At 34.0% G+C, this 26,117-nt stretch overlaps 1 protein-coding gene across 7 annotated transcripts in view; it reads right to left on the bottom strand.

Moving 5' to 3' along the window:
• Positions 1–26,117, bottom strand: part of BLTP1 (bridge-like lipid transfer protein family member 1) — a 203,403-nt gene that overhangs the window by 95,216 nt on the left and 82,070 nt on the right. For all 7 annotated transcript variants that reach the window (XM_055316940.1, XM_055316944.1, XM_055316946.1 and 4 more), the window contains 12 exons: positions 24,034–24,162; positions 20,994–21,113; positions 19,825–20,105; positions 14,241–14,491; positions 11,345–11,603; positions 9,222–10,059; positions 6,061–6,131; positions 4,381–4,554; positions 3,767–3,887; positions 2,614–2,760; positions 2,097–2,224; positions 1,351–1,550 (listed from right to left, as the gene is read on the bottom strand). In XM_055316940.1, the coding sequence (XP_055172915.1) occupies positions 1,351–1,550; positions 2,097–2,224; positions 2,614–2,760; positions 3,767–3,887; positions 4,381–4,554; positions 6,061–6,131; positions 9,222–10,059; positions 11,345–11,603; positions 14,241–14,491; positions 19,825–20,105; positions 20,994–21,113; positions 24,034–24,162 (2,719 nt within the window). The remainder of the gene's footprint in view (positions 1–1,350; positions 1,551–2,096; positions 2,225–2,613; positions 2,761–3,766; positions 3,888–4,380; positions 4,555–6,060; positions 6,132–9,221; positions 10,060–11,344; positions 11,604–14,240; positions 14,492–19,824; positions 20,106–20,993; positions 21,114–24,033; positions 24,163–26,117) is intronic.

The raw sequence follows: 26,117 nt of genomic DNA, 5'->3' as shown, positions 1-26,117 counted from the left end.
CTTAGTTACTTAACCCTCTGTACAACATCCAAGTGCAAACTGATTACCAGTGCAAACTACAGAGCTGAGAGAAGTCTTTTTATATTCAAGCCACTGCATTTTTAAAAAATATTTTATTTATTTATTCATGAGAGACACAGAGACAGACAGAGACAACACAGGCAGAAAGAAAAGCAGGCTCCATGCAGACAGCCCAATGTGGGACTCGAGCCAGGACTCCAGGATCACACCCTGGGCTGAAGAGAGGCACTAAACCACTGAGCCACCCAGGTGTCCCAAGCCACTGCATTTTATACCAGCTTTAGGATGATAGATCTCAGGTAGCTATGAAAAGTCTCTTTATTTGGAATCCTTAGGCCAAATGTTTTGCTCTCAAACACAAGGATGGTGAAATTAACTTTGAGAAATCCACAGCAGTTACACAAACCCAGAATACAGACAAAAATCATGGAACCTGGGGGATTCCTGGGTGACTCGGCAGTTTAGCATCTGCCTTCAACCCAGGGCATGATCCTGGAGACCCGGGATCGAGTTCCACATCGGGCTCCCTGCATGGAGCCTGCTTCTCCTTCTGCCTGTGTCTCTGCCTCTCTGCCTCTCTCTCTCTCTCTCTCTCTCTCTCTCTCTCTCTCTGTCTCTTATGAATAAATAAAATCTTAAAAAAAAAAAAGAAGAAGCATAGAACCTTCAGAGCCTATGGAATACAATGAGCAAATTCAAGCTAATCATTTGTTCATTCAGGATTGATCACATGTCCCACATGTAGATTTTAGCATAGCAATCATCTCAAGTAAGACTAATGAGCTCAATGTTTTCTAGATTGAATCTCTAACAATCTGAGATCATTTAAGCTTCTACATGCAGTGAGTTATGTCAAAAATATTAAAAGGATTTGTAACATTTCTAGTTTTCTCTTTCACCCCACTGTAAGAGGCATAGCCAGGTCTATAGTTCTCATTGCTACTATATTTTACAGACTTGACTATCTGCTTTTGATACTGCAATTCATTCTTTTTAATAAGTTGTGCCAACAGAATGATTTTAAAAAGAAAGACGATAAAGATCATACTCTATCTTCTATAATGAGCAACCAGATACCATGAAGAAAACAGGGGACAGAAGCAGTTCCTAATTTCAGACACACCACTTACTTTCCTACGAAAGTTTACTTGATTTTCATAGAACATGAGTAAATAGTTAAGTATCATGTGTTCAATAAATGCAGAGATATCTTTCTCTTATAAAATACTCAAATTGTAGTAATATTCCAAAAAGAAAAAGGTTCCCTTTTGCAAAATCCTCTTGCATTTATACATGTCAAAGAAAAAATGATTTGTTGTAGAATCCTACCTGTTGTATCGAGACCCCTTAGTTGCCCATGAACTCGATGAATATTTAACTTAGCTGCAATTTCTTTGCCTTTTTCTGCTCCAGCATTTGATCGGAGAGATCCAGATGACTGAGGCTGCATCTTAGTGGCATGGACATACCTATCAAAATTTGATGTTCTACCGGGTTCTGTATTGTTTGAAGTCTCCTCAACCACACCTCTTTATGGAAAAAGAAAAAGAAAAAAAAAACCATGATGGCTAACATTTAAGTAATACAGTTCATTAAACCATTTAATAAGTAGTTTTTAAAAACCCCACTATTTTAATTAAACCAATATTAATAACAAATTCTTCAGTGTTTATTGAAAAATAGTATGAGTAAAAACAGTACAAACTTTTAAAAACCTACTTTGCTAATTTTTTAAAAGATTTTATTTCTTTAATTGACATATATATAGAGAGAGCACAAGCAGGGGGAGTAGCAGGTAGAGGGAGAGGGAGAGGCAGGCTCCCTGCTAACCAAGGAGCCTGATATGCTGCTTGATCCCAGGACCCTTGGATAATGACCTGAGCCGAAGGCAGATGCTTAACTGACTGAGCCACCCAGGAGCATCCCCTACTTTGCTAATCTATAGTGATATTTGAAATTCCAATATCAATTTTGAATTTTAACATGAGAATTTTCAGAAATGTATTAAAATGGTTATGGTTTGCTTTTACATCCAATAAGAAAATTATGGTTTCAATTAATACAATCTTTCTTACCTGTTCATACGAACTTGCGTAGCAATTCTGTCAAAACACAAAGCTACTAGAGAAACATGAGTCACACTTTTACTAGGAGCTGTACTTGGAGATTCTTCCACTGAAGCTTGTAACAAACATAAGTTTACCTAACACACAAAATGTCACAAATTTCAGGGATAAAGTGAAATATTATCACTTAAACATAAGATACTCAAGAAAATTAAAAACTACTGTTAAGAATGGTATATCTATGTGTCTGAGAGTAATGAAGATAAAGCGTATGAACATAGACTCATAAAGTAATCATAATTCAATTGTTATTGGATGGATGTGGAATATTTTAGTAAATACTCCCCAATATTACACTTAAGTAAACTATATTATATTAATTTTTATATTATATCATTAAAGAAACAAGATATATTTTTTGATATGATAATCTATACTATCACCATTCAGTTTAAAACATAAAGGATAAAAACCACCAAAATGTTCTCCTCTTACAGGAAAATATTTTAAAATATTAAATTGTTACCTTTGGTATGCTAACATTAGCCTGCAGACCTTTAATTGTTACATTATCTTGCTTCATTATAAGATTTGTCTGTGCTTGTCCTTGGTTAGTTGTTCCTATAGTAGCATGCTCAGTTTTTATTCCTCTAACATCTTGTTTGGAAGATAGCTGAAGAGATTAAAGTAGAATTGTTATTTCACAGAATTTTCATAATTTCTACATCATCCACAATAGCAACTGGCTTATTCACTCTGTTCCTTTATGCACATCTATATGCCAGCTGCAATCCAGTTTAGGCCCCATACTCTTAAAGTCCAAATCCCAAAAAGCTAGGAAAAATACTGGCAGCTTCAGAGCTGAGAGAAGTGATATAAAATAAAGTGAAACCAGTCTATAGAGAAACAGACAGAAAGAAAATGGCAATAGGTATTATTTTAGAATCACTAAAATGTATTTATTTGACAGCATTTTTGGGATTTGATAATGGCTCCTTGTTGACTGGGAATATTTTCAAATTTCTTTTGATGTGTACTCCTCTACCCTAACTGCCTATATGTTTTGAATAACTGGATAATTAAAAATAATTAGTCTCACTTTACCTTGCCTCTAATGGGTCTCTAGCCCAAATATGACCCAGATAAATTTGAAAGTCATATGGACAATCACCAGAAGAGCACCAAGATATGATTGTTAAGAAACTGGCTCCATAGCTAGAAATATAGTATAAGTAGATTATCACACACCAGGAGATGATGACTTGATTCACTGAGGTGAGCAAAAATAATCTCAAAAAATTAAGATATAAATTATCTAATCACAGAGAAAAGTCAAAATAACATGCAGTTTTGCTTTCTTAGAAAATAATGTACCAGCCTGAAGAATGGTCATTCACTTAGTTCTTTAGGAAAGGCTTACAATTAAGCTACTTTCAAAATAAAAGAAAAAATAAAGCTACAGATTTAATAAATATTTTATTGCTATTTAATCCATAGTATAGTTATACATAGTAACTCTTAAGGACCCAACAATATATAATGACTATTTAGAAATGTCTATGTATTTTAATTTAAATGGCTAATAAAATTTTAATACATTCAATTTCCCTCAAGTTCAGATAGCATATACACATGAAGAGTATTCAATTTGCTATACTCATTGAATTAAAAGTTCTTACATTTTCTGAGAAGGTAGTCTTGCTATTTTGGACAGCCTCCCTGAGGACTTTGGCATGGAGATCATCTACAATTGCAGCTGGATGGCGTGTACTAGCACTATGAACCATTGCTTCAATATACCTGAGGCAAGAAAAATAATAAATGAAAAACTTAAATATCACTTAACACTATGGTCTAGGTTATCTAAACTGTTCCATTATGTTCCATTCTATATTTCATTCCATGGTAGTTTTGTCTCTCTTAATAGACTATAAGCTCCTTGCAGGGGAGAGAAATCTATTACTTCCCCTTTATTTCTTCATTAAGAGATAGCAGTAAGAATGTCAAACATAGTAATTAGTTCCTGGGTGTTCAAACATTTTAAGCTCATCAGCCAATGCAAAAAATGGAAAATATAATGCAATATAATTATTACAATATTGCAATACAATTATTTATGCTAAAAATGCAACAAATGATAACAGACCTTTCTGAACATATGTTCATCTTTCCTCAACCAAATTTGCCATCAACATCCTTTTTGAATACATATCACATCTACTAATCATATCACATATACTTATCATTTTATAAAATAGTAGCTAAAAATTATATTTTTCAACAAAATTAGTACCTGTCTAAAGCTTCAGCCACCAAAGGAGTCAGAACAATATCAACAGTCCCTTTTACTTCAACTATGGCTGTGGTCCTGGTCTGAGAGACTGGCTGATCCAGGGTCCATTCTTCTGTCAATGTTTCATCATCTGTGTTATCAACACCTTTTTTTTCCAGAGGCGTATATGGTGTACTATACAATTTAATAAGCAAAATACATATTAAAAAGACCATCAAAAAGAATAGAAGAATAGAAGAAGAATAGAAGTTAGAGGTTCCTTAAGATGAATGACCACTCAAATGTACATTTATTTAAACTAAAAATTTTGTGGAATTGAACTAGATATTTTATGTCCCAAATGCTTTGCAGAGACAAGTAGGGTACAAAAATGCAAACTGATCAAAGACGCTTAATAGATCAAGTAAGAAAAAAAAGTTGATATATTTACTTGATGGGCCTTTTCCAAAATATGAAAACTACAATACTGAATTCTTGTTATTTCCTAATTTTGATATGCCAAGTTTGCATAGATTGCATAGCATGTCTAACAGAAATGCTAGTAACTGCTTATAAATGTTGGCAAGCCATTGTTGATCACCAATCAACAGAGTTGATTTTTTTTATAGTAATTAATTTTTTTTAAATGTTCCACAACTAATCTTTTTTTTCTTTCATTTTTCCAAGGCCCTGGACAATTCCTGACCCATGATGGTCAATGAAATGTCATTTGTAAGAATGAATTAATAAAAATGAGAAGCTATAAAAAAAATGAAGTAAGATAAAATGCAAGGCCAATTATTTATTGTTTATAAGAAATGCACTTTAGGTATAAATACCACGAATAGTTTGAAAGTAAAAAAAATAATAATAATGGAAAAAGATACTCCATGAATACATATGTATCACTAAGCCTAAGAAACTGGAGGTGGCTGGATTAATATCAAAGTTGGCTTAAAGAACAGAATTACTACAGGAGGACCTAAGGAAGAAACTGTTGTAATGATAAAAGGATATAAGCAGACATAACAGTGTACAAAATCTACTATGAGTTTAAAAATGTATTAAAAAACTGATTAAAAAGAATATTAAAAAGAACTGAAGGCAGAAATACATAAATCAACAAATAAATTAACAACTTTAGTTAGGCTTAACTACTTTCCAAGCAACCGATAAAAATATGAACAAACCAGTACATACATATATATATAATATTTATATAATATTTATAGTATTTATATATAATATTATATATTATAATATATATAATATTTATATAATAAACACCATCCACCAACTCCTGCATGTGTAGAATACTACTCCATCCAAAAACCACAGAAAACACTTTTCTTTGTACTGCTTGTTGGAACACTCACAAATACAGACTATAAGCTGGGATACAAAACAAGTATCAACAAATGTAAAGATCAAAATCAAAAAGAACATATAATATGATTACAAAATGAAATTAGAAATTAAAAACAAAGTGATATCTTTTGAAATTCTGAAATATGTGGAAATTAAGCATTGCGTTTCTATATAAACCATAGTTCCAAGAATTAAATTATAAGGGAAAATTTTTAAATAAATAAATAAAGTTTATAGTCAAGTAAATAATGGTTATTTCTCAGAATAAACTCTACCCATCTAATAACCAAGAAAGACTGACTTTAAACTTCAAAATATGTAATCTCTACTTACTTCGAAGTTGATCCTGAAAGTTGCATTCCTCTGTCTAGTAAAGAATTAGCTGTGAGCCCCTGTTTGATAACCTAAAATAATAAAATATTACTCACATTTTAGAATTTTAATGTTAATTGTTCTCTTATTTTATGCTATCAAATGGTATTTGTGAGTATCCAGATTACCTTGTTAGTATGACTTTGTATGTACAATAAAAATACTTAACAGACAGTAGGTACCTGGGTGGCTCAATTGGCTGATCACCAAACTCTTGGTCTCAGCTCAGATCATAATCTCAGGATCGTGAGATCAAGTCAGGCTCTGGACTCAGCATGGAGTCTGCTTGGGATTCTTGCTCTCCCTGTCTGCCCCTCCACCCATTCGCACTTTCTCTCTCTCTCTCTCTCAGAAATAAATCTTTAAAAAATACTTAATAGGCAAATGAGAAAATCGTATAAAATAGGCAATTTCATTTTCTGATTATCCAGACAAATGACGGGGCAGAGTGGGGAGGATTCAACAATGAAGGTAAAAGACTATTCAACTAAGGCTTAAAAATAGATGCTACAAATGTTTTTCCTCCAGAATTCCTTATCAAACTGAGCTTTTCTTAAACTAATTTTAGAATTGTCTCCTGGCACAATCCACTTTTAAATGGGAAAGAATCCCCCAGAAACATTAAGTTATAGGAAAAACTAACTTGTATATCCATAAAAGATCCATAAAATCATGTGTGTGATTATTCATACTAAATAATCCTTTTAGATGCTAGTCATTCAGACTTAATAGAGAAAAATAACTTTATTATCACCTATATTCTATTTTGAAATCATCTAAAGATAGGAATTCCTTCCTTGACTGATTTACCTCAGAAATTTGACTGACTAATCAAACTAGAAAATTTATGGAAAATACTAAAATAGTTCTAACCTCTTAGGTACAATTCTGTATTGGAAGTACTATTGAGTTTTATATGGAAAATTCATATGCCAACATATTTTCACATGGAATAGAGAACATTTTGAAATTGTATGGGCACTTTATCTTGGGCAAGAATTGGCACAACCTTAAAACCAAAACTTTGGGGGTACTGAGTGGTTCAGTCAGTTAAGTGTCTGCCTTTGGCTCAGGTCATGATCTTGGGGTCTTGGGATTGAGGCCCGTGTGGGCTACCCCCTCGGCAGGAAGTCTGCTTGTCTCTCTCTCTCTGTCCCTCCCCCTGCTCATGCTCTCTCTGCCTGCCTCTCTCAAATATATAAATAAAATCTTTAAAAAAAACCCACCAAACCAAAACTTTGTCACTAATGTTTCTTCATTCAACACACATTGCTCAGTGTGTATATATGTGTGTATATGTGTGTGAGTGTGTGTGTATATATATATATGTATATATATACACACACACATTCCAACTCCATTTATCACACTTCCAGCCCTATTATCTCTTATACAGATTGATGCAGCAGCTTTCTGAGTAATCATCCCACTTCTTCTGCTTTATAATTCAATTCTATTCAGTAGCCAAAGTACACGAGATCACATTTCCTTAAAGCTCTCTCAAGTTTCCTAATGAAATTTCAATGAAATTATAACTACTGATACCATGGTCTATAAGTCCTTAATGATCTGGTCCTTGTTTGAGTCTCTAGTCTCAAAATGAGCAGTCTCCCTGCTAACTTACCGCCTTATGTGCAGACTTCTTTCCCACTTTAGAATTTTAGCAAGGCTCATGCCTATGCCTAAGTCTTCCCATCATCAATTTCTTCTCATAATTTAAATTTCAGTTTAAATATTACCTCCTCAGATAGACCTTTCATGTCAATACAATATATATAGCTCCACCTCCCATTATTCTCTATCCCAGCATCTTTGGATTATCTTCTTAAGTAAGACTCTTCTCAACTTGTAATCATATACTTACTTGTTTATCTATTAACTGTCTGTCTCCCACATCTAAACTATAAGTCCTATGTCCATTTTACTGTATAAAAATGCCTGACACACAGTATATAATAAATATTTGAATTAAGAATGAATAAACATTTAGACATTTTAAATATGTGGGTTTATATAAATATATACCACATAAGATTCCTAAACACTGTTAATCAGTTCCATAACATTTTACCTGTTTAATTTTGTTCTTAAAATCATAAAAAAGTCTCTCATAAATGTATAATTTCTTAAAAATAGTTTTCATATTGGCTATTATCCCTCAATTTATTTTGAAGTATTTTTAGTTTTCCTTTAAGAAGCTATTTACAGGGCAGCCTGGGTAGCTCAATGGTTTAGTGCCACCTTTAGCCCAGGGCGTGATCCTGGGGGCCCGGGATCAAGTCCCATGTTGGGCTTCCTATATGGAACCTGCTTCTCCCTCTGTCTGTGTGTCTCTGCCTCTCTCTCTCTCTCTCTGTGTGTGTCTCTCATGAATAAATACATAAAATCTTTAAAAAAAAAAGAAGCTATTTACAGAATTCATTAAAAAAGGAGAAACATTATATGGTTTCACTCATACATGGAATATAAAAAATAGTGAAAGGGATTAAAGGGGAAAGGAGAGAAAATGAGTGAGAAAAATCAGAGAGGGTGACAGAACATGAGAGACTCCTAATTCTGGGAAATGAACAGGGGGTAGTGGAAGGGGAGGTGGGCGGGGGGGATGAGGTGACTGGGTGACGGGCATTGAGGAGAGCACTGAACAGGATGAGCACTGGTTGTTATACTATATGTTGGCAAATCGAACTCCAATAAAAAAATATACAAAAATAAGGATAATAATCAATTCCTGCTAAATTATAAGATCTCAAGTGTCCAGTGCATGGAATTGGATTTGCACAGCAGCAGTTACAGATTAATAGTAGAAAGAATACCAGCTATTAAAATCAGTTCCAAAATCGTTTTAAGACAAAAATTTGAATTCAGACTTGATCCTAATCTTAGCATAATGTAGACAGAGACTATATGTTAATTGATTAACATTGTGACAATCAAGTTGAGATGCTTAGACTTATAATACTCATCAATAACTCTGAGATTTATTGTCACACTTGAAGCCATGACTTCAGAAGTTCTTCTTTCAGAGAGTAGTTAAAATAACCGAAAGGATAATGTTGGAAACATCTGAAAAATTGATTTATCTAAGTAAACATATCAGCAGAAACTAAGGATTTGGCTTATACCTTAAAAGTTGGAACAGAAAGCTGTTCAAATGAGGATGAACTTTCTTCACTAGTTGGAGTATCCAGATCGAGGGGACGATGCAGTGAGGATTTAGAGGTTCTTTTGTTAGTAGGGTGCTTCACTGACCAATTAATTACCTGGAACTGAGTAAGGTAAGTCTGATAACAATTCATCACAGGTTGTTGAGAAGTAATCTGTTCACTCTCTACTGTTTTCTCAACCTCTACAACATATGGATGTTCTATAATGTCATCTTCTCCACCGAGTGCAGAAACAAATGAAGCCTGAGAAGGATGAGTTTTGAATGGCAGAGTTCGGGGATCCTGAATGCTTTCTGCATGGCCAGTAAGCGGTCCTTCCACACTGTGATATATGGAACCTCTACTGTAGTCAATCTGTTGTGTTTGCTTTTTCTTCTTTTTTCTACCTGGGTAAGTTCCAGGCCCTTCATCACTGCTAATGGGCTCAAATTCTTCAGCTGCAGAAAAGTAGGCTTCACTATCAGCCATCGACATGCTGGAATCCATTGATCGATATTGATGAAACGAATTGGAGTCTGCTGATGGTGTGTATGGAAATGAACCAAAACTCCTTCTCTGCTTTGGTGAGTCTAGTACATTTTCATCACTTCGGGAGACATCACTACTAAACTGGACTCCAACTGTAACAGGCTGTTTGTCCCCATAAAAAGCAGCAGTAAGGCTTTTAGTACTCCCAAGTCGAGTGGAACATACAGAGGCTTGTCGTTTCAAGGGAGATCTCAGAGGAGACTGACCTACTGATTTTTCCTGAGTATTAGGAGACACGGGGCTGTTTCCTGAAATTTCTGGAGGCATACTAAAATGGAAAGCAAAGCTATTACCATTTACTGTACATCATATAATTTAAGTGTAAAGACAAGTACTTATAAAATCTTTTTAGTAATTTTAATCATTTATTTTACAAATAAAGGAAAATCTAAAATTTTACAATGAGATATCCATACAAAGTAGAAAAACAGCACAATGTGTTCATATCCCATGTAGGTCCAAAAAAAAATGAAGGAAGCTTACAATTTAATAAAAACTTAATCCCAAAGTATAATCTTCTATCCATAATTCATGGACACTAATGCATTTATGACTATTTTTTATATCCTTTAAAAGTGTGTCCACCAAAATATACCAGGTCTTCAATTAAATGAGAGGGATGACGGAGACGAAGAAGTTATAGTTAACCCCACTATCACTACCTTCAGCAACTGATGCCAGTGCCATTTACTGAGGCAGAACAAGTTGAGCATGAGAGGTACAAGGTCATTTTTTATAGGCTGAGTTTGAGGTCTCCATGAAACATACAAGTAGAAATATCAAAAGGTAGCTGAGCCCACAGGCACAGAAGTTATGGCTGGGGTTTTACATTTAAAAGATGTTGGCTACAGATCATAATTAAAGGCAAACCATTATTGAGACTGTCTAAGGAAACAGTATAGAGTGAGTGGCGATAAAGGTACGGAGCAGAGTCCTTAGTATTCATAAGATTTAACAAATGGCGGGCTGTGAAAAGAAGAAAAAGAAGAAATGGAGAGAAAAATGGAAGACATGGAAATAGGAAATAAATAACAAGAAATAGGGCAGCCTGGGTGGCTCAGCGGTTTGGCGCCTGCCTTCAGCCTAGGGCCTGATCCTGGAGACCCAGAATCGACTCCCACATTGAGCTCCCTGCATGGAGCCTGCTTCTCCCTCTGCCTGTGTCTCTGCCTCTCTCTCTCTCTCTCTCTCTCTCTGTGTGTGTGTGTCTCTCGCGAATAAAATCTTTAAAAAATAAAAATAAAAAGGAAATAAGAAATAGCCAAGGAGGATGGAGGAAAATCTGAAATTTTCATATCTATGGGATGACAAGTAATATTAATTTTCACTATATTTTTCTGCATTTTCCTATTTCTGGAATGAATATATGTATTAATTTTGTAATTAGCAACACAGCAAACAGACATTTAAAAATATGTTCAGAGGAGAAAAGAATTTTCTATAGTGGTTGAGTTGGGAGGAAAAGTTTTTCTTGTAAAATTTTAAGTAATTATAATTTTATCATAATTTCTAATCTAATCTAGTTTCTAACTCTAATTGAATACCTTACTGACCTTACTTGGCCATCATCTCTTTTTGCACTATGCAAGAACTCTTTTTGAACCACATGGTCATCAGCGACAGAAGAGGGACTTTCCTTTTCTCCAGCCAATAAAGGCTGTGCAGCACTAGAACTACTATTCTCTTCTGAGGAAGAGGATGAGCTATGAGATCTTAATGGTACTTGAAGACTAAGGTGCTGAGTTTTTCTTTCTACTTCTATTCCCACTGGTTTGTTTTCCCATTCTTTCCTCTTCATGCCATTAGCATTACCTGAATAAATAAACAAAAATGCAGGTTAAATGAACATAATAATTTCAAAAGCAATTTATGAAAAATAAGAGCATTTAATCCATTTCCCTGTTTTTATAAATATAACCATTTTTTAAAAGCACAAGTGTCCAATTTCACATAGCAATATACTAAACACTACAGAAAGATATCCACATTAAGTGTGGATCCAGAGTCCATAAACAGTGAATTTTTTATTCTTTTAAACTTTATTTGAAAATTTTCAAACTTAAAGAAAACTTTAAAGAATAATACAAAATCATCAAATATCTCTTACTCAGAATTACCTATTTTAAACATTTTGCCATATTTGCTCTAATACATATAATATATACATAAAACTTTTCAAACTGAGAGTAATTTGCAGACACAGCAACCTTTTACCCTAGACAGTTTAATGTTTATTTCTGAGGAATAATACATAATCACTATATAACTACCAACTTGGTAAACGTAATATTTATACAATACTGTTATCTAATCTACCATGTGCTTCCCAATTTTCTCAATTGACCCAAGGATGTTCCTTAAAGCACCTCTGCCCCTTCCAGGGCAAGATTCAATCTAGGATCATATATTACTGCATTCAGTTGTCATGTATTCTTTAGTGTGGAGCATTTCCTCAGCCTTTTATAGGAGCCCTGTGATATGTTACATAAATTGGGGGTGGAGGGAATGAAGAGAGAGTCCTAAACTGCTTAGATCAAAACAAAAAACAAAAAACCTCCTGCCCAGTTTTCCTTCTCCAGCCATCCCTGTGTTACCCAAGAAAAAGGAACCTGCTAGTAGAAGAAAACACCTCTCCATGCAGAATACAGTTCTAGATGGAATTTAAGGTGTAAGAAGACTTAAGAACTTACAATAAGTAATATTATTCACTTCCACTACCACAAATGAAAAAATCAACAATAAATGTCTAAAGAAAAATGGATTTAATTTACTCTAAGTGGTAGGAAACTAGTGGTCACTGACCTGCCAAGGAAGTCCAAGTTCTTCCTTGTGCCCTCCTTGATTCTATCCTAACATCTATACTTGGCTCCTGGAAACCTCAACAATCAGAAATCAGATACTTACATAGGGGTTAATTCTAGAGCAAACTTATAGTGATTTGTGAATTACAGCTAACTCCTGAAAGAATCAACAGGAGATACAACCTCTATTTTACATTATAAGAGTTATAATGAGCTTTGCCTTATTCAGTTAGAGAATTTGCTTTTTTTCCCTCTTTAATACCATGTGTAAATTCCCTGTAGATTTTCTTCCTCCCCTTTGTGATGGTTAAACTTTGATCTGCAGATCGGAAAATCAAGCAGTGTTTATATTTATAATTAGTGTCAGCTATAGTATGGTAGAAAGAACACTGAAATGGCTTTGATGGCCCTGATTCCAGTTTCTGCTTAGCCATTTGATTTTGTGCAACTCCGTCTCACTGATGAGCCTCACTTTCTTCACTACAAACACAAAAAATACAGAACGCATATGGCAGCTTGAAAATTAAAGGAGGAAATGCCTGTGAAAAACTTTAAAAACAATTATTATTCAAACGTAAGAAATTAATATTGCAAGAAAAATGATCAATTTTATTTAGCATCTTTCCTATCTTTAAATTTTAAATGTCAAGAAGTTTTGATGTTTGCAGATTTTATAGGATAATCTACTCTTATTCTAGATAAAACTGCTGAAGTCAAACAACCTTAAATAAGATGTACATACTTATATATTAATATTTAGTGAAAAATCATTAAAGCAAGAATTTGGTATATGTAGTCCAGCTCTTTCTCCTAAGAGCTCCTTATCCATGGCAAATCAATGAACTTTTAAAGTTAAAACTACTACTTTCCTCCCTCTTTGTCTACTGACAAGAGACAGTGCTGTTAATGTTTTTTAATAGATCCAGGGAAAAAGGATGATATTAGTAAAATATCAAGAGTTTTCTACATTTCACTTCTTGAGAGCATGACAACTTAAGCAGTAAATACCGCACTTAACTGTAGGAACACACAACTAAAAAACCCAAAGGAAAATCCATTTCTGAGGTCTTCAGAGAAAAAACAGTAGATAAATCTAAATCTAATAAACTTAAAGCCACCATTTACTGCTCATACCACACTTATGTATTTGCAATGTTATCCTACAGGGTCTAAGGAAAGGCCACATTTCTCTTCTAGACATGTTCCATTTTAGTGAATATCTTGCAAAATAGTTGGTAATATGAGGACCAATAGTATAAACTACTACTGATAAGTTTTCCTATAAAAGAAAACTGGTGAAATAACTGCTACTTTGAAGCACAGCTATTCTTAAGTAAATCTCTAGAAGCTGAGGTCTAGGAGAAAAGGGAAATATAAAGAAATATTCGGAATAAGCTTGGCTAGGAAAATCAACAATGTCAACAATAGATCTGAAGGGTAGACCTATTTTTTGCCTTGTGGAACCATAACTCACTAGTCTTCTCTGGCTTTAGTTAAATCACCTGCAAAACAAACGGAGATTATACTGAATCCTACCTACAAGAATGCTCAAAAAATTGAGTTGAACAAAATCACACCAAACTTCTCTAAGAATGGCATAAGGATAAAGATTAAAAAGATTACCACAAGTAACAAAACAACACATTACCATCTACAATTTTGGGAATTTCTTTAGTAATAATCCATTCTCCAGGCTGTAGCAGAGACTGTCCATAATACATATCAGACTCTGCACTCGTGCTTGAAAATGCAGAACTACTGGAAGGTGTCAACTCTTCAAGTTTGAAGAAATCTAGGCCAGTTACCGTGCCACCAAAGAACCTGCAGCCACCAAGACAACCACACTTGTTCCTACACCTCTTATTCTTCAGAGTATCATCTGGCCACAAAAACCACAACCTAAATAGAACCCAAAACAAAACAACAACAAAAACTCATTAAGAAATAAACTTTTGGCAGATAATTAATGAAAAATAAGTTAACTGTTAATATTTTTAAAAGACAAGGTAAATACAAACACAGAATTTTTTTTTTTTTACTGTGGAATGTCTTTTTAAACATTTTGTCTTTCTAAAATAAATAAATAAATAAACTTTTAAAAAGGGGCACCTGGGTGACTCCATGGTTGAGCATCTGCCTTTGGTGCAAATCATGATCCCAGCATCCTGGGATCAAGTCCCTTATCAGGCTCCCTATGGGAAGTCTGCTTCTCCTTTTGCCTATGTCTCTGCCTCTCTCTGTGTGTCTCTCATGAATGAATGAATGAATGAATAAAAACTATTTTGTCTTTCTTAAAAAAAATAGTCTCACCATGATGAAAGGAAAATAAGTAGGAACAGAAAGAGAGATATACCATACATTAAAAAAAAAGGAACTAGAAGAAATATAAAGATCAGACATTTAAATCCAATTTTAAAATAGTAGTAAATATTCTCAAAAGGACTAAAAATTTTAAATATTAATGTAAAAAATGGACAAACCTATTTGATTATACTAACTAGATAATTTATAATCTTTAGCATTTCAGACCATATTTCACATGGCAAATTCACCAAAATACTATAAATGTGGGGCAAATAAGAAATTATTTCTCAATAAAACCAAAATAATGCATTCTATATTTTAGAGAGAAAGACTAATAGTTTTATAGTAAAAACTCTAACTGAAGTATTAAGACAATAGGAGAAAGTGTGTGTAAAAATTCTTTAATTTCTGTGAGTAATCCATACAAAAGCCTGTCAGTATTGTAACTCTCTTTTTTCTTAAAAAAAATAATATATAATACAAATATGGGAGATATATATTACTTCTCTTTAAATAATAAAATCACCTCATCTTAACAGTCTACTTTTCTAAGTACTTTTACATGCATTATCTCATTGGATTCTTGGGGCCCTCACAGGAAGACAGAATTGGTATTATCATTTTCATTTTATATTCACTCATTTATATTTCTTGAGCATATTTATATGTGCCTAGTATTGTGCTAGGTGAAACTGACACGGTCTTATCCAGATGAAGTACAAAGGCAAAGACAAGCCACAAACAAAATATCCAATCATAAATTATACTGAGTGCTATCCGGTAAAGAAAATAAAACAAAGAAACAAAAAACCAAGGTGTTTTGACAAGGAAAACGGAATCTTTCAAAAAAGATTTGAGATGTGAAAGATGAGAAAAAATATATCAAGATAGAAGTAGAACATCAGTCTAGAGGACAGAAGGAAAAGTATGTGAGAAAGATTTAGGATTAGCGAGAATTTGACATATTACTTCAGCTAAATGTTATCAAATTCAAATCACTTCTCTATTTTAAAGTATTACTACGATTCAGTCACTCAGCAAACTATTTTAATCACTATCAAAATAAAAGATCTTACAAATTCTACACACTTTTTTTACCTCATTTGTATAGCAAAAAGCTTAGCAAAATGCATGGGTTTGCATTCATCTAGACATGGGTTCAAATTCCAGCTGTGCCACTTAATAACAACTCTAGGATCCTGAACAAGTTAGTTAACATTTCTGAGCCTCAGTTTCCTCAACTGTAAAATTATGGTCTGACACACCTAATAAGACTATTTTAAAGACTGAATGATATAACATATGTAAAGCAACTGATATAAAATCTGGAATTGGGCAGTCCCGGTGGCACAGCGGTTTGGCGCCGCCTGCAGCCTGGGGTGTGATCCTGGAGACCCGGGATTGAGTCCCACATTGGGCTCCCTGCATGGAGCCTGCTTCCCCCTCTGCCTGTGTCTCTGCTTCTCTCTCTCTGTGTCTATGAATAAATAAATAAAATCTTTTAAAAAATAATAATAAAATAAAATCTGAAATATAGGAGTTGCATAACAAATGTAAGCTTCCCTTCCCCATCCTTATTACAATCCAATGCTCTAGTTCTAGCTTGCATTAGAATCACCTGGAAGGCTTATTGTAGTATGCAGAGCAGAGCTGCAGCTATCCCCAGAGTGTCTGACTGAGGTCTAGTAAGGCCTGGTCATGTAAATTTCTAAGAAGTTCCAAGGAGACACTTGTGGTGGTGGTTTGGGAACCATACTTTTCAAAAACACTAATCTAAAGAAACTAATGACCTGTATGTTCAGTAACTTTTCCAATTACATCAAAAAAGAATAAACATAGGCCCCAAAACTCCTGGGAATCCAACATGCACAAAGGCAACCAAAGCTGAAAGCCAATGAGTTACTATGTTGGGAGAAGCAACTCCCAATATGCCCTAAACATCTCTACCTGTTCTTGCTGGCTATGTCAAGAATGCAAAGCCCTGACCAGGCCATTGCTCAGGATTGTGCTGGCAGCAAACAACTTAAAGAGGTAGGGTACTGTCTCACCCTAGAAAAAAGTAGGTTTGCCTCCACTTACGTAGAATCCCTAAGTTCAATATTCCTCTTCTATAATGCATTCCACTATGTGTAGTCATACACCATGGGCCTTTTGTGTCACCTCCAAAGGATTCATTGATGGGATATCAGATACAGCAAATAAAAATAAATTTTACCTATGCAACATATGAGACAATATGACACACCTATACTAAAAAGTTATTTCTTGTTTATCTGAAATTCAGATTTCATTAGGCATCCTATATTTCATCTGGCAACCCTACTGGGAGGGCACAGGGAACCAATGCAAACACTCAAGACTCTGGTTAGTGCTTTGGTTGTAATAGAGTCCTTTGTGTCTGACCAGGAGTTTTGTGTTTTCTGCCAGCACCCATGAAATTGTGGCAGGCTAACTTGTTAGCTTGCAGGTAGGATAAAATCCCACTCTTCATAATTATTAACCAAGCCAATCTCAATGGTTGGATTTATTTGAACACTTAGAACTTGAAATGTGGTGCCACCTCCTTAGCTTAATCAGCACCTTGTTCTACCATCTGGCCTAATTAAACACAGGTACTTTCTTCATAGTAACTGGCTTCCTGAGCAATAACTAACAAAGAAACTAAAGTTTTAAAAGATATTATTCTCCATGCATGAGCTTCCATACTCGTATTTACAAGATGTCAGGATTTTAAAGTAACTTAAAAAATTCATGTAATCTCAATAAAAACCTCAAAAAATTTTAAAACTAGAATAATAGAATAATAGTTCTTTCGGGAAATTAATAGATTAAAATACCTAAATGGCGCAATGGAAAAATAAATGTGTATTATGTATAAATTTTTACCTCTGCATTTGAATACATATTCACAAAAAACTCTATTTACACCTTGATTGGATTAATACAAATATACCATATAAAATCCAGATAGCAGGGCACCTGGGTAGTTCAGTTGGTTAAGCATCCAACTCTTGATTTCAGCTCAGTTCTCATGAACTTAGGGGTCATGAGATTGAGCTCTACTTCAGGCTCTGTGCTGAGCCTGCTTAAGATTCTTTCTCTACTTCTGCCCCTGCACGTGTATGTATGCATGTACTCTCTCATTCTTGCTCTCTCTAAAACAAAACAAAACAACCCCCACCCCGAAACAGAGTTTATGTTAATAACAACAAAAAGGAATAGAAAAAAAAAAGAAAAAGAAATCTAGGTGCCATGTGATTACTAGCAAAAGAAATATTTTCTCAAATTAGTACAAGAAATCACAAAGGTTAAAAACTGACATATTTGGATATACAATATTAAAGTTCATATATAAGATATAAAAAATTTAAAAATGAAACAAATCGCAAAATATTAACAACAGGGACTGCTAAAAGGATGGTAATTTATGAAAGAACTCTTAAAAATTGGTAAGAAAACATCAATATGCCAATAAGTAAATATACGTAGAATAACAATATGCAGTTCACAAATGAGGAAATAAAAACAACCAGTAAGTACATGAAAAAAGTCTTAATTTCAGATATAAAGAAGTGCAAAATAAAACAGAGATACCACCTTTCAGTTATAATAAAACACAAAAAGTAGCAAAGATGCGGTGAGACAAAAAGAAAAAAAAGCCACTGGGAATATAAAGTGAAATAATCTTCCTGAGAATTTGGGAATGCCTATCAAAAGGCTCAGTTTTTAGGACAGTCACACTCCCTTCTAAGGAAACTATTTAAAGGGAATTTAAAGAACATGTGGGAAAAGATTTTATGTACAAAAAATGTTCCTCTTACTATTACTTAAAATGACAAATTTAGAAACACTAGCTATGTATTTAATATAACGAGGGCAATGGCTAAATAAAGCACAATATATCTTTTTGATGGTATATTACATCTTTTATTTGAAAGGAAATTTACAAAATTTTTTATCATATGGGGGCAGGTGCTTAGGATACACATAGTTTTTTGTTTGTTTGTTTGTTTGTTTTAGATTTTATTTATTCATGAGAGAGACAGAGAGAGAGGCAGAGACACAAGCAGAGGGAGAAGCAGGCTCCATGCAAGGAGCCCGACACAGGACTCGATCCCAGGTCTCCAGGATCACGCGCTGGGCTGAAGGCGGCACTAAACCGCTGAGCCATGTGGGCTGCCCAGGATATACGTTTAACACAAACATGCAGAATTTTAAAATATAAATACAGGATGATTTCAAATATAAGAAAGATACATTAAAAATAAGGGGAACAAATATGACAAATTCAGTGTGGTTAAGGTTATGGTAATTCTTTTCCTGTATTTTATCATTGTTTTCTCTATTTTTAAAATAAATTCATACTAATTTTATATGGGGGAGATGGAGATGGAAAAAGTTATACTGTCTTTTTAAATGGACATGATTCAGTAAGAGGCTCTGGCACTTTTTAAACCGCAGATATAATTATTTCTTAATGACCCTTTCTTAAAGACTAGATCCTAATCCCCTTAATCTCCCCTGCAGTTGTAAGAGCCCACAAAAGGAAGAGTTTTGTAGAGTGCACGGTGATAGCAATGATGTTTTCTAGGAATGATGAATTGGAAGTGCATAACTGTGGTGAGAGAGAAAGGAGGTAGTGCTCTATAAAATGTGGAGAACAAGTAATTTAAACTCATTTCCTTGCTAATACACATAGTATGGGCTTAGAAACACATTAAACAATTTCCATCAACCACACCATTACCAGAAATGAGATATACAATGTATTTACTTAAATATCAGGTTCTTATACATTCACTGAGGTGTACCCAGCACAATAATATTTGGTCTTTATGTAAAATGTTCTTATTCTATTCCTAATAGTAGAATTATAAGATAATTTTTGTCTGAACTCGGGACTATTAACTTCCTCAAATTTCACTTACCTCTTAGTTCTGGCATCATGAGTTTCTAAGAAATATCTTTGAGCCTCATGTTTAGAATGATGGTCAGCAGCTAATGCAATATCAACAGTAATGAGTCCTAAATTGGCTGACCCAGCTTCAAGCCAATAGGCCCTCCGGAGTAATGCAGGCTGAAGTCCAACTCTGGAATTATTTAATTGTTCAATGTACTGTCTCACTTGAAAATCCTGAATTGCAGCACTTATTCCTTCCCCAACGGACTGATTGTGGAGATTACAGTTTGCAACTCGAATTGCACCCATCTAAATTGAATGAAGAAAATGAAATAAAACTGTAGTTTCTGTATTCTTAAGAAACTTTGAATAAACTATAGAGTAGATATTTATCTCAAATTGCATGAAAGACAGAAGGAAAAACAGAAAAAAGGGAAATAGAAATGATAAATGCAACAGAATAAAGTGGACATTCAATTAAAAAAAAGATGATAAAAAGAAAAGAATACAAGTCTAAAGGAAAATGAGAGGAGGAGGAAGGAAACGTCAGTAGTAAGTAATAAAACCATAGACTCTTAACAAGATTTAATTTTAAGCAATAACCCATAAAGCAGAAGTGGCAAACAAATGCTTTCTAGAGCCAGGCAGGAGATAAATGTATAAAACCTAAAGGCATTCAAAATCGAATCTTTTAAAAACACTACCAATTTAATCCCTGCCATAAAAGCAATCTCCTCCAAGTTTACAACCTTTCCATAAAGCAAAGTTATAATAATTCAGTCAGAGTAAAACAGTAGCGAAAGTATTAAGAAACAGACTGAAAGAAAATATGGACGAGCCAAAAACAGAAAGCTATCCCTGGAATTCTGTAGTATTCTGCGAGATGGCAAACTATAAATGCGTGTTCTATCTCAAGAAATGGAGGTTTTGAGGTATGTGGGTGCTCAGTCAGTTAAGAGACTGACTCTTGATTTCAGCTCAGGTCATGATCTCATGGGGGTTGTGAGATAGAGCCCCCATGTCGGGCTACACACTTAGTGAGGAGTCTGCCTCTCTCTCACTGTCCCTCTGCCCAACCCCCAGTTCATGCTCTCTCTCAAATAACTAAATAAATCTTAAAAAAGAAAAAGAAATGGAAGTTTGGTTTAATAAAAGGGAAAAATAACTACACTGACCCAGAAATAGACAAAAGTGTACCTTTAGATTTGTAGCACAGCCATGCTCCACAATATAAATATCTGCTCCATCTACTGCTAAACGAGTCATAGTATATTTCAAATCATCTGAAGTTGGACAAGGTCCAGGAATACAACTCAACTAAAAAGAAAAAGAATTGAATATTTAATTCTTCACCATCACATCACCATTTTGATACTCACATCTATTCATCTATCATTCGTGTATTTTTAAAAACAAGTCAATTAAACCTCATTTTTTTGTAATGATAAACGATATCATCAGTAACTAAAGTCTTACTAATTAGAAACTAATTATAAGTAAGTCTGTACCATTTTCATTCAAAAGGGACAAGAATATAACTTGTTACTAAAACTCACAAAGAATAGTCAAAGTAAACTGATAGGTGAACAGTGTCACAGGATTGTAAGAACCATGTAGGAGTTTAAAGTTTTAAGATTTTCTTATGAATACTCTATACAAACACACACCTTTTTATAAATATATCAGTTGTAAATTTTATTATGACATCTAAGACAACCCACACAAATGTAATATTGTTTTACTCCTAAGACAGATTTGGACATGGTTAGGTTGGAAGAAAACATACACTCCACCTACTACTTTGATGAACTTCTTGGGGAAATGGTAGCCCTGAGTAAATTACTGGCTCAATAGCTTGCAATTGCTCATGAGTGTCAGAGCCAGGAGTAGAACACAGGTGTCTTGAATTATACTCAGTGTTCTATAATAATAAGGCATACTTCGGAGATATTGTGGATTCCATTCCAGACTACCACAATAAAGCAAATATCACAATAAAGCAAGTCAAATGAATTTTTTTGTAGGTAAAATAAAAAACACAAGAAACAGGAAGTGCTCGCAGGGATGTGGGGAAAAAAGAACCCTCATATGCTGTTGGTAGAAATGCAAACTGGTGTAGCCACTGTGGAAGACAGTATGGAGGTTGCTGAAAAAATTAAAGGTAGAATTTTACCCTATGATCCAGTAATTGCACTACTGGGTATTTGCCCAAAGAATAAGAAAACACTAATTCAAAAGGCTATATGTACCTGTATGTTTACTGCAGCATTACTTAAAATAACCAAATTATGAAAGCAGCCCAAGTGTCCACTGATAGATGAAAGGATAAAGATGTGGGGTGTGATATATATATATATTACTCAGCCATAAAAAAGAATGAAATCTTGTCATCTACAATAACAACATGAATGGATCCAGATGTGTAATGCTAAGCAAAATAAGTCAGTCAAAGAAAGACAAATTGCATAAGATTTCATTCATATGTGAAACTTAAGAAACAAATGAACAAAGTAAAAAAAACTCTGAAACAAATTAAAAAAATAGACCCTTAACTATAGAAAGCAAACAAATAGTTACAAGAGAGAAGTGGGCAGGGGGATGGATGAAACAGGTGAAGGGGATTAAGAGTACACTTGATAAGCACTGAGTAATATATGGAATTGTTGAATCATTACATTGTACATCTGAAATTAATATAATATCTTAACTACTGGAATTAAATAAAAATTAAAAACAAATACTGCTAAAGATGAAAAAAAAGAATTTTTTGGTTCCTCAGAATGAATAAAAATTATGTTTATATTTTATACTATCATCTAAGTGTGCAATAGCAAATGTGTAGGAAAAATATACATGCCTTTATTGCTAAAAAATCCTAACCATCATCTGAGCTTTCGGCCAGTCATAATCACTGATCATACATAGATCACTGTAACAAATATAATAATGACAAGGTTTGAAATATTGCAAGAATTACCAAAATGTGACATAAAGACAAGCAGTGAGCAAATGCTGTTGGAAAAAGGTGCTGATAGATTTGCTTGATGCAGGGTTGCCACAAACCTTCAACTTGTAAACAAAACAAAACAAACCCCATAGTATATGCAAAGCACAATAAACAAAGTATGTCTGTGTATTTCCCCCACACAAAATAAACCTAAAAAACCCTTATCTGAAACGCCAGAGGCACATCAATGGTTGCACGGAATAATGAATGGCTGACTACAAAGGGACACAAAGTAATTTCTAAAGTGATAAAAATCTTCATTGGTGGTAATGTTACACCCATATGTATAAGACATTTGTCAAAACTCCATTTGTAAATTAAAAAGGGTAAATTTACTTATGAAAATTATGCCTTGATAAAGTCAATTTTTAAAAATTTTAAAGCAACATAAAACCTTTGAACCAAAAAAAATAAAAAAGGGAAGGAGGAGAGGCCTACAAATATGTGTAAATTATCCTTAAGGAATTAATTAGTTGACATATAACTAAAGATTCCCTAAATCTTGGCAATGTATTTATAACAAGAAAAAAATAATTTTATCACCAATTATAGTGGTTTCCTACATTATTGGTAAATAAGTAGAGGTTATAGGTTTTTGGACATAAAATTAAAAGCAGGATGAATTTTTCATGCTAATGTAATAGCAAGCACAGTATGTATAACAAAAGAAAAAAGGAAAAAAAAGCACATAAAGGGAAGAAATTAGAAAAACTAAACTGTTATCAATGATTATCTTTGTGTTACAGAATTAGGGTAAAAATTTTTTTTGAAACTCCTATGCTTTCTTGGAAAATGCCAACATTACTAACCACGTTACAGAAGAACAGGTAGTTCTGGGGGATGGGGGGAAGGGCCACAAACAACATCACGTAAGGAATTTAACCTTCCTCTTGCTTCAGTTTTTAAGTCTTCTACATAAATATATAGCCATATCCGAAAGAATGCAGTAACACAAGAAAACATGAGAGTTAACAGTAAACATGTAAGATAAAATCTTTATAATATTTCCATTTGTTTGTGAATTTATGTTTTAATAATTACCTCATGTTACATATTTGTAACTAAATAACAACTGGCTAACAAATCTACAAAATAATTTTATTAATTGAGAAAACAACTATAATGCTAACTTTGTGGCTATGTGTATTTGATTTAAAGTTGGTATCTCAATCTTTCATTTTGAAAAATCCATGAATGTTTATAATACCACTAACATATTTATTAACATACCTTGGATTCACAGAACCGACGGTCAAATCCATGCTGACATATTATTACTGATTTAGGTCTTTCCAGTTCATACTCCCGACATACCACATGAAAAACAAATGTCTGTCCCCACTCCAAGAGACAAGCTAGCTATAAGCAGGGACAGGTTGACAACAGTTAGCATTTTAAACACATGTTCAGAGTTCAAAAGCTTATTAAGAATATTAATACAGTTTGAAAGAACCCAAATGTGTCTTATACCTGCTGCTACATAATCCACTTACTAGCCAGAATCATCATTTTTCTACCTTGACATCATTTATAAGCTTATGTTACTTTTCATAGACCTGCCTTACGACCCAGCAATTGCACTGCTGGGGATTTACCCCAAAGATACAGATGCAATGAAACGCCGGGACACCTGCACCCCGATGTTTATAGCAGCAATGGCCACAATAGCCACACTGTGGAAGGAGCCTCGGTGTCCATCGAAAGATGAATGGATAAAGAAGATGTGGTCTATGTATACAATGGAATATTACTCAGCCATTAGAAATGACAAAACCCATCATTTGCTTCGACGTGGATGGAACTGGAGGGTATTATGCTGAGTGAAATAAGTCAAGTGAAGAAGGACAAACATTATATGGTCTCATTCATTTGGGGAATATAAATAATAGTGAAAGGGAAAAGAAGGGAAGGGAGAAGAAATGTGTGGGAAATATCAGAAAGGGAGACAGAACATTAAGACTCCTAACTCTGGGAAACGAACTAGGGGTGGTGGAAGGGGAGGAGGGCGGGGGGTGGGGGTGAATGGGTGACGGGCACTGAGGGGGGCACTTGACGGGATGAGCACTGGGTGTTATTCTGTATGTTGGCGAATTGAACACCAATAAAAAATAAATTTATTATTAAAAAAAAGCTTATGTTACTTTTCATTTGTGAATGACAAAATGCATAACAACTGAAAAATTCAACTTCAGCAACTTATAAATAGTAAGTACTTTCCTTCAAGGTTGTATCTTCCTTCTTATATGACTAACTGGAATCCTCTGCACAGAAAAGACCTAAAATTCTCTACTTAATAATAAACAAGGCTTGGATGTGAAATTATTATCTAATTATAGTGAGCTACAACTTCAGAAAATCAGGTATTTTGAAGATTAAAACACTTCTGTTTATGTAAATAGAAATTTAAGTATACATCAATTCTTCATCAAATCTTTGGTTCAAAAGTCCTTCACTTTATAATTGACTAGAGTTGTTAGCAATAAACACACTGAAACATGGGTATACATGATATTATTCCTTTAAAAAAAGTACAAATTTAAACTGTTGGAAAACAGGAGTTTCACTTTTAAAACATACAAAGAATAGAATAAACATTAAAAGAATGTATAGATTCATGGAATACTCACTGGAAACAGTGATGCCAAGATTCTAGTGCAGAAGAAAGAAAAATGTTTCATCTTCTAATAAGGGCAACTTATATAAGATTCTAGCAGTTGTTAGATTAAAGGAATTGAGTCCAGTCTTGTACTATTGGCATGGCTTTATTATGCATTTGTTAAGGAACAACTTTTTTTTTTAATACGTTTCAGTTTTTACTTGTACATTAGAGCAAGAGATGGTGGATAATAAGGAAAGGATAGTCATCAGGCCAGTGGGCACTGAAGTTCCATCCACGTTTATACATTCTGTTACATATTTTAGCTACTTGTATATAAAATATCCCTTTTCAGTTCCATTTTCCTATTTCTTGAATCTTAATTTTTGCTGCTTTCTAAAAATTTCTGGCACATATACAAGGTACCTAGAGTACCACTTTTTGTTGCTATTCCCTACCTATAAATGTTTCATATACATTCTGTAATTTTTTATTAAAACTGAGTATGTATATTTCACACATTCAAGACCACATTCTAGTGTTCTCAAATGCCAAGATAGGTATGCATATTATCATGAATATATGAATCAACAGGTGAGATGTTAAGTAACATGACTATTTGGCTAAATTTTAGTGATCCGTTTCTAGAACTAAATAATCCTTATGACCTCTACATCTTCTAAAGATTAAGGAGGACAAGAGGAAGAAGGGGATTTTA

Source organism: Nyctereutes procyonoides, unplaced genomic scaffold (assembly GCF_905146905.1).
Source record: "Nyctereutes procyonoides isolate TBG_1078 unplaced genomic scaffold, NYPRO_anot_genome, whole genome shotgun sequence".
Taxonomy (NCBI): Eukaryota; Metazoa; Chordata; class Mammalia; order Carnivora; family Canidae; genus Nyctereutes; species Nyctereutes procyonoides.
This window is presented reverse-complemented; position numbering and strand designations above follow the sequence as displayed.